This window comes from Opisthorchis viverrini (assembly GCF_000715545.1).
Source record: "Opisthorchis viverrini unplaced genomic scaffold opera_v5_140, whole genome shotgun sequence".
In the NCBI taxonomy this organism is placed as follows: domain Eukaryota; kingdom Metazoa; phylum Platyhelminthes; class Trematoda; order Opisthorchiida; family Opisthorchiidae; genus Opisthorchis; species Opisthorchis viverrini.
In genome coordinates this window covers 1,288,646-1,298,551 of record NW_008751796.1, presented here as the reverse complement: position 1 = coordinate 1,298,551, position 9,906 = coordinate 1,288,646, and the positions used below count along the sequence as shown (strand labels likewise).

Here is a 9,906-nt window from a genome sequence, read left to right as displayed (position 1 = left end):
ACGGCTGTTCAGTGTAGTCCACGCAGAGGCGTTCTTCCGTTTCTAAAACAATGAAGAACTCTCAGCATCATCACTCGCCTTCGGTCACTACCTGGGACAAATTTACACTGTCCCCTGAACCTGATAAGCCCCTCGGAGCTCCGAGATATTCTGTCAACTAGTGGGAATATGCATGTGAAAAAATAACTGTGTTAGAGTTTCAAATTAAAGCACTGTCGTTCGTTTTCTATAGGGAGGTGTTAGGTTTTTGGACAGGAAAAATTTAAATAGTGAATGAATACAAACTGAAGTACATTGGATTTTCCGCAGCTCTCTTCGTGCTGTGCGTGCCTGCACTTTCAACAGTAGCTAACCAGTAACTCGTTCAACTTTGTTCGTTCTCGTACCGAAATATGTCGTGGATAGAGACCAAGTATCATGTTGGATTACGGATATTTTGGAGGAAAACTTCATGGGTCGTCTTTTTCCAAGAAGGTATGGTGTGCTATAGAAGAGAATATTGATAGTTCAGGTAACGAGAATGGTCGTTAGGCAAGTTGATTGCAAACGTTTCATCACCAATCGAGGTGACGCCATCAGTGAGTTGTTGGGGCGCGGAGTGGAGCATAGTGATGGCAACTTCCAGAGATGCCGTATCCTAGAGGATGTAAGCTAGGTCGTGGTTAGAGGGATCTTTACCACCGAATATTCCTTCCGTGGTCACTGCCTTGGACAGTCGCTTCAATGGAATATAGACCACCGATTTGTCCTGAATCCACTTGGGCGAAATTCAAAGCAGTTGGTGCAGCAGAAGATATTCGCAGATGCTAGAGTCCTCAAAATTCCCCTTAGTCAATCGATGACACAAAATACGGCTGTCTGGTAAGTTTGTATATCATAAGTAACCTTTAAACAGCTGATATTGTTTGAATTTTTCGTGGTATTCAAGGAAAGACTGTTCTGTGTTATCAAGTATTCTACCTGATTCAGAGGATTGGATTGGTTCTTTTTTGAAAGTTAGGAGCGGTAGCTTCATTAATAAAAGTACCCACAAAAACTACGTGCAACTACGCAAACCTCTTCAAGGTCACCAGCCGGTTTCCGCTTTTCTCTAACCCTAGAAGTTGTGACTAGCGCTCCACACCAACAGACCAGCCATACGCTCCAATAACTTCTCCACAGTAACTGAAATCTGACAACTGAAAATAGAATTCCCTTCAGACGTTGCGCTGAAATGTTCTGTCTGCAACAAAAAAAACTTTTTTTCATACACCGGCCTTGTTTTTCACAGTCATTTCCCCAGCACTTGACGACGTTATCTTACCTGTCGCAGATGCCATCTGAATTACTCACAAACTATATAGACGGAATACACTACTCATAAGGTTACTGAAAATTCTCCGACAACCCAAGATCGCTTTTGACCTTCACGGGATTCATCAGGTAAGCGCAGCTACCAGTTTCTGTCAACCTTATGTTCCACTAGAACCTGAATCGGATAGATTTCGACAAATACACTTGGTTTTGCCTGAATACTCACCTGGAAACCAGCTGAATCTCTCGTTTATGACATCCTTGGGCAACTGCGCCAGGCCGCCTCATGTTTCAGCTGGCATGATACATATACAGACGTAATACACTACTCATGAGGTTGCTGAAAACTATTCGACAGCTTAATAATATCATAAACGAGAGATTACGCCGGGTTTCAGGTGAGTCTTCCATAACTGACTTTGAGTGGATTCCGTGCTCGTATTCACACCTACCTGCGAGTAGAAGCGCGTGGCCGCAAGTGTTGTATATTCGTGCGGCAACTAAATTTCGTTATTAATGAAGATCACAGATTAAATGTAAAGCGTTTACTTCTTCCAGCTTTGCCTTAACTTTCGGGAATGCGATAGAGCGTTGTTTCGGCTCTTTATTTTGTGATTACGCTCTGCTGATGGTTTGCGTCAAACAATTTGTCTTCCGGTTTGACATCTTTTTTGTGAAATACAACGACCCTGAAGTCGTATCTGCCATTGTTGAAGAGCTCCTGACGTGCGCCATCGAAACAGTCGGGGGCAGTATTGTTGTATGTTGTTATTGTGTTGTTGTTGTTATTGGACAGTATTGTTGTTGATGGACAAAGTAATAAATTTATTAAATCTATAATAAACCTATGACTCGCAATCTTCATCTGGTGAGGACCAAGCGTCTCTTAGCCTGTATTAAGAACACGTTCACTCAAAGAGACCCTTTGTCACTTAAAAACCTGCCTACAACTAATCTGACGCCTGCCTTCTCCTGAATGGGCCGTTTTCCTCCAGAGGTAACTTTTAGTAGGGCTCTTGAAGGCATTTTCTCCATCAAAGTTCCTTTTTGTACAAAGTAGCATGATACGAGTACCAGCACGCAGAGGTGACACAACTACCTTGTTGAACCTTAAAAAGTTAAAAAAGCGATCTTATTCCAAGTCTGTTGGCTGAAACGTGTTTCAAACAGTTTTGTGTAGCACGCGAAGGGATTATGATGTTAGCGAATATACACTTATTTGCAAACTAATTTGGTTTTTCGAGAGACTCACCTGGAACCCAGCTGAATCTCCTGTTTGTGATGTTTCCAGGCAACTGAGTCTGCTGAANCAAACTAATTTGGTTTTTCGAGAGACTCATCTGGAACCCAGCTGAATCTCTCGTTTGTGATGTTTCCAGGCAACTGAATGTGATGCACCAGGCCGCCTCATGTTTCAGTCGCTACGATATTCGAGACATCGCGACACATGTATACCTTTGTGATGTACTACTCATAATGTTGCTGAAAATCCGTCGACAGCCTACGACCGGATTATGATGTTTCTCAGTTTCACAGAGTGCACTGTGTGTGAACAGTTTCAGGTCAAATACTTAAATAAGTGCATACCAGGTGAACCATTAGATGTGGCAGTACCGGACTAGCTGTGAGCAGTACTAACAGAGTAGCCAAAAACGAGTATAGTACACTGTTTATTGTGTGCAAACCTAAGCGAAAAGAGCGACTTTCGAAGAATTCCATATATTCCTGGTGTTGTTTGCTACCATTGTGCTTACGCCAGATAAACTTTGCGACTTTCGAAGAATTCCATATATTCCTGGTGTTGTTTGCTACCATTGTGCTTACGCCAGTTAAACTTTCTGATAACGGATTGATAGCCTGCACGAATCGTAAAAAAACTATCTTTGTCCCTCGCGCTACTGTTCTTATGGTATCACCACAAACTGAAAACACGATCGGTGAGTAGTGATATAGGGTGTTGAGAAACTAGGCTCCGCAATGGAGAAGAACTCCGGGTTCCATTGTTCAAACAAAGATCGAACGACTCCAAATTCTGCCTAGCCAATCAGAATGTGGAACGGTTATAAGCGAATATATCTGAGTACCGACGGCACCACGCAAAGAGCGCAAAACAATACAGTCTAAAACATAATAAGAACCAAAAAAATCGTTCAGCTGTGGCATCCTTTCGGTGCTCCACTGCCATGCCACCCGAATGTGGCACAAGGGCTGGGATACTGCCTGGTTGCCCGAGCGTAGACATGGGAAGTCGAGAGGCAGAGGTCGGGTTCAACCCACAGATCTTCCAGGCAGAAAATTAGTGATCTAACTAGATGGTTTATCTCACCCAATAAGAACCAATGTTTTACTGTTAATAAAGCAAGACTTCCCCGGAGTGAAGGGGGTCCATCTTGATCGAATTCTGGGAACATATAGGTGATGATTTAAGCTGAAATAACGAATCATCTGGAAATCCAAAGGCAGAACAATTGATGAGAATTTTCACATCAAAAGCTCTCGCAAGTTGTCCTCAGAGCTAGTGTAGTAAGTCGTCAGTGAGAAAGTCCAATATAACAGTGGGAAATCCAGAGACAGAACAATTGGTTGGAATTTTCGCATCGAAAGCTCTCGCAAGTGGTCCTCAGAGTTATTGCAGAAAGTTGTCAGTTAGCAAGCCCAATATTACAGGTGGAATTGAAATGAAACAATGTGAGTCCTTGCGAAATGCCCAAAATCAATAAACTCATGTTTAATTGTTCTTGAGAATCAATGACAATGTGCAGCCGACGGAACTTCACATCACATGACCGCGTGATGTGGATTCCGTGAATGAGGCACGGGTAACATCATAAACGGGAGATTCAGCCGGGTGAGTCTCTCGAAAAGATAAATTTGCTTGCAAATGAGTGTAGTTCGCTAACACCATATCCTTCCTAAATTTGGGTTATCCACACTGCTTCTCAGCCAACCGTGGCCGAACGGTTAAGTGTTCAAACTACCAACTTTGAGATCGCATGTTCGAATGTGCCTATAGTTGTCAGATGTGCATTGCTGGTTATTCTGCATTAGGATAAAACAGCTGTAAAACTGCTCCTCGGCTTTTCAGCATAGTTTGGCTTCAATTACAGGATGGAATCTCAACTGACGTTCCCTGGATCTCCGTACACTCCCAGAAGCTTATTGCTCTAGAACGGTTTCATTCTCTACATCTCATATCTCCGGAAAAAGCACAGTCAACTGTAAACTATTCAAGGATTTTGCTGCAAATCTTTGTCAAATAAGTAGCTAATCGATCATCTTGAACACCAATTCGGCGCCTGGCTATAATGCCGCCCGAAGGAAACACGAGAGCTGATATACTGCCAAGCTAAGACAGCAGAATTTGGTATGCCTGGTCAGAATTCGAACCACGGATCTCGCGGTCAGTAACTTTGCTCCGTTACCAAGGAGCTGTCTCAAACTCTACGGAGCTGTGCTTGATCTCGGTCTGCACGATTCACAAATCTCGATATCCTTTTTAGTAAAAATGACAGCTGCCGTCTAGAACAAGGGCACTTTGAGCAAACGGTCTACGCGAAGACCTCTCTTCAGGCAACACCTTCAGTTGAGACCAACATTAAGCTAGCGAATGAGAACGAATGAGTATGAGATCATAAGTATTTCAAGGAAGAATGGGTTGGCACAGAACCAAGGCCATATCGCATACCTCCTGCTAGGGGGTAGTGCATTTTAGTAGTATAGGCTGTTTCAGACAATTATTATGAATTTCAAGTACAAAAAAGTGCTGACAGTAATACTACTAACAAAAACCTCCCAAGATTCCAATGACCAATCTGATGCATGCTTTTTCAGTGGCCAGGCATCACACTCTGTCATCCAAACTGGGCACATGTGGGCAACCTTTCTTTTCCAGGTAGGGTGGAAACGATCGTAATTCCTCGAGTGCTCGCCAACCGTGAACTTTTCGAACGTCTGAACACTACTGGATAAAGCCAGGTCAACCGTCCTGAACCACTCGCTGTCTTGATTGCAACTGAACTAAAACGACACAGAATCGATGCTGTGGCCAACAATTAGATATGGTTTTCAGACTAAGGAGGCCTTCGAAATCCTGGATATGGGCATACATCCCACTGGATCGCCTACCCGACAGGACGGAAAAGGGGTCGTGGTTTCAGCTTTGTCCTGTCTGACAGCAGCAAGAAAGCGATTGACCCAGATGCTCCCAGATTTAATTTACATCTTGCTATACGACGTCCAGTATTCATCGGTGTGAACTACACTACTGTGGTGGTGGGTGGACACGATCCAACCGTATGCTTCACAGGACAATTTCTACGTCGACTTTGACGCTTCACTCCGATAGGTTCCTCTTACTGTGAGACATTGGTGCACGTGTAAGCGGACCTCGTTGGAGGTCAACGTGATACTTTTTACCGGTATGCACGGCTGTGTAACGATCACTCTGATCAAAGCGAATTTGAACAAGTGAATTCACAGGGACACTCATAAACTAAAGTAATAACCCCAAAGCCAGCTAATGACTGACAAAATCGATAATTATGACACTATCTAGCGCCTCACACTGTATTTATGGCATTCATGACGATTATCATATATCTGTCGAAGACTTAGTTGTCAGTCCACTGAAGGAAAGCTTGCTTATGCTGTCACCTTACGAACAATGCCCATGAAGATAACACTTGAGTGGTAGACCTGGTCAAGAGTATGGGAGAGTTCGAAGGCGATTCAACATCTTGAAGATATCGCGTCCCTGATGCTTTATCCCATTTGGAAGGTATTCCACTGTAGCATGTTCTTTGTCATCATCAATCTCGGGAGTTACATCGGTATACGCCATCACCATCTAGCAGTTTCCTTCATGAAAACCTCAGCTTTTCTTTTGTGAGTCGTGTCTGCAATTGGTGCTTTCCAAAATACAAAATTGATACCTGCCGTTGTGTCCGAATCAATCTTCCCCCACAGTTGGTTTCACATCGCTAGTAACATTATACGTCACCCGCGAGTTGTTTACAGTCAGGACTAGGTCCATCCACTCCTTTAACACACGTAAACTGTACTGATAATCCGCCGTAAGCGCCAAACATCAAATCGGCTCATGGCTGTGGTGAAGATAGCTCTTCCACAATGGATCTGTGAACGAGTCTTTTGCGAAGGAGCGAATCTTCTAAGGCTATCTCGAAACCAGATCACTAGAACATTACGAGAGAGAAAAAGGGCGAAGAAGCAGGTTATAAGAAACTGCTTTATCCATATGTGTCCCGTGGGATTTTACAGACTATGGTGTCCAAAATATCATGAGTTTTCAGATGAGATTTTGTCCCGTTAGTGAAGACAATCTATGCCGAAAAACCGAAAAGCACTGCTTCATCCTTATTGGAAATCATCAACATCTGACTAACCTGAAGGCAGAATCAAACTGAGAAGTCCTGCACGGCTGTGTGTGTAACGATCTGATCAAAGCGAATTTGAACAAGTGAATTCACAGGGACACTCATAAACTAAAGTAATAACCCCAAAGCCAGCTAATGACTGACAAAATCGATAATTATGACACTATCTAGCGCCTCACACTGTATTTATGGCATTCATGACGATTATCATATATCTGTCGAAGACTTAGTTGTCAGTCCACTGAAGGAAAGCTTGCTTATGCTGTCACCTTACGAACAATGCCCATGAAGATAACACTTGAGTGGTAGACCTGGTCAAGAGTATGGGAGAGTTCGAAGGCGATTCAACATCTTGAAGATATCGCGTCCCTGATGCTTTATCCCATTTGGAAGGTATTCCACTGTAGCATGTTCTTTGTCATCATCAATCTCGGGAGTTACATCGGTATACGCCATCACCATCTAGCAGTTTCCTTCATGAAAACCTCAGCTTTTCTTTTGTGAGTCGTGTCTGCAATTGGTGCTTTCCAAAATACAAAATTGATACCTGCCGTTGTGTCCGAATCAATCTTCCCCCACAGTTGGTTTCACATCGCTAGTAACATTATACGTCACCCGCGAGTTGTTTACAGTCAGGACTAGGTCCATCCACTCCTTTAACACACGTAAACTGTACTGATAATCCGCCGTAAGCGCCAAACATCAAATCGGCTCATGGCTGTGGTGAAGATAGCTCTTCCACAATGGATCTGTGGACGAGTCTTTTGCGAAGGAGCGAATCTTCTAAGGCTATCTCGAAACCAGATCACTAGAACATTACGAGAGAGAAAAAGGGCGAAGAAGCAGGTTATAAGAAACTGCTTTATCCATATGTGTCCCGTGGGATTTTACAGACTATGGTGTCCAAAATATCATGAGTTTTCAGATGAGATTTTGTCCCGTTAGTGAAGACAATCTATGCCGAAAAACCGAAAAGCACTGCTTCATCCTTATTGGAAATCATCAACATCTGACTAACCTGAAGGCAGAATCAAACTGAGAAGTCCTCATTTAGAAGACAACCGTTCGGCCACCAACGGCTGATTGATTAACGCGAACTTGGACAGGATGTAAGGTCACTCATTCTTCACTCGTGCTATCACGTGTTGACTTCATCCTCGAGTGAGGACTCCTCAGGTGGGGCGATTCCTATGACTCATTCTGGTGTTTACTGTGAATTGGAACTATCCATAAATAGGAATAGGGGTTAAACGCCTTTTGTTTTAAGCTACAGTTAAACCACCATTTGTGGCGATCCTGGTGTCCATATTCCGGAGAGCTATAAACTACCCGATTAGTTTTTTCATAAAGGAAACTACTCATAAGGTTGCTGAAAACTCTTCGACAGCCCGATTATTTCCTTCAAACAACTTTATATTAGGGGTTCTACCGTTAAGTCGTCAGGTGACGCACATTAGGTGATCAATGGGCTCATAATTTATGTATTGATAGTAAAGTAATCCACGATAAAAACGAACGGCCAAGTGATAAACGAAACCCCGTGAGCTTCCGGAATAGCGGTAAACCCAAAAAAGCCAAATTGATTTTGCAGCAACGTGTGTATCATTGTCTACATAAGAAAGAGAAAAGGTGAAGGTCACATGCGTAGCACTGAGTTAAAAATGCGTCACTCACAAAGCGCACTTAATATCAAGTTGAGCACATGGATATGGGAACCGATTGAAAAGTAATGGAGATCACAAATAAGGTGTACAAGAACAAGTGGGATACACCCCCAGTGCTCCTAGTTCCTTCTTATTGGAGAGTGAGGAAAAGAAAACCCATCTACTGTTAGAGGAGAGTCGCGGAAGGGGAGAAACAGGGTAAGTGGCCAAATGCCCAGAAACTGCTTCACATTCTCCCTTAGTCCAAGGTCGTACACATTCGTTGTGGTGTCCACCAGAGCGACGTGTTCCTCACATGTGCTTGGGGTTGAATTTACAGCCAATGATTTGTCGCGACCCCTCCGATCTGACATGGTCTCATTACGGAACATAAGCTTGGTACAGTAGATAAATGTGACCGACAGGACAAGTGCGAATACGAAACAAGTACAAGTGAGCATGAATACAGCGGTCTGTAACAGTGTTACTAACCCGAATATCCACAGAAGGCCAGGAGGTAGGATGATACAGACGATGCGAAATAGGATGGACCAGTCGGGGGGAAGAAAATAGTCACCAAAAACAAAACGGAGATTAAGATAGGTTGACAGTGACAACCCCACCGCACCGTAGAAAACCAAGGACAAGAAGAATCGCCAGTTGGCCAGACCGACACATTGACCTGCCAGAATGGAGAGGTGAAACGAACAGTCTGGTAAGTTGGACTGACGTCGAACAGATGGCACAAAATCACTCGGAATAGGAAAAGAAACCCCATCATCAGCAAAACGAGAAGAATCCCCACCAGGAGAGATCCGTGATGCTTGCTGTGGTAAGTTTCGCTATCACCAAGATTAGTTTCCAAAAGTCTTAGTTTGTGTTTGACACAAGAAAACTTCGCGCTTTCACAGGGGTTCTAGTTGACCATCCAAAGTGTATTCGTGAAGAAATGAATTATCCGAAGGGGGGAATATGGATTACTTGAGCGAGATGGCCCAAGTGATTAGAGCGCAAATTCACTGATCGGAAGGTTCGTGGTTCGAACCCGACCTCCGTCTCTCGACTTCCCCTGTCTAGGCTTGGGCAACCTGGCAGTATCCCAGCCCTCAACCTTCAGGTTGCATGGCAGCTAAGCACCGAAGGGGTTTTACAGCTGAACAATTTTAATTTTTTTAAAATTTAACTCCCAAGAAAACTGTAACAAGCTACCAGGCCCTTAGTGACGGAAAAAGACTCACCGACAAAGAACAGAGCAGACTTACTGCGAACAAGCGAGTGCGAAAGTTACACGAAGCATTTTTGGCTTTTATCCAGGCTGTCTGACCGGCGTTGGGTGAACACCGATCATCGTCGACCGTTTTGCTGAATCGACTGACTGCTTGAGCGTTCAATCAGCAGTCGGCTTAGCAATGTTGTAGTTAGCAATGTTGGAGGTAGCTCGGGTGCGCTGTTTGGTTGTTGGTCTGTTCGCCGAGCTCGGCAGTTGGATTGCAAACGTTTCATCACCAATCGAGGTGACATCGTCAGTACAGGGTTGAGTGGGTTGAGTTGACCCACGGCAAACAGACCGACAACCA

General features: G+C 43.9%; 1 protein-coding gene across 1 annotated transcript; it reads left to right on the top strand.

Annotated features, from left to right (window-relative positions):
* Window positions 1-3,476: 3,476 nt before the first annotated feature.
* T265_06639 (hypothetical protein) lies at window positions 3,477-9,496 on the top strand (the record flags this gene model as incomplete). Its single annotated transcript, XM_009171952.1, has 3 exons — window positions 3,477-3,592; window positions 5,469-5,565; window positions 9,407-9,496. The coding sequence occupies 3 exons, from the start codon at window positions 3,477-3,479 to the stop codon at window positions 9,494-9,496; spliced, it is 303 nt and encodes a 100-aa protein (XP_009170216.1).
* Between the last annotated feature and the right edge of the window lie 410 nt (window positions 9,497-9,906).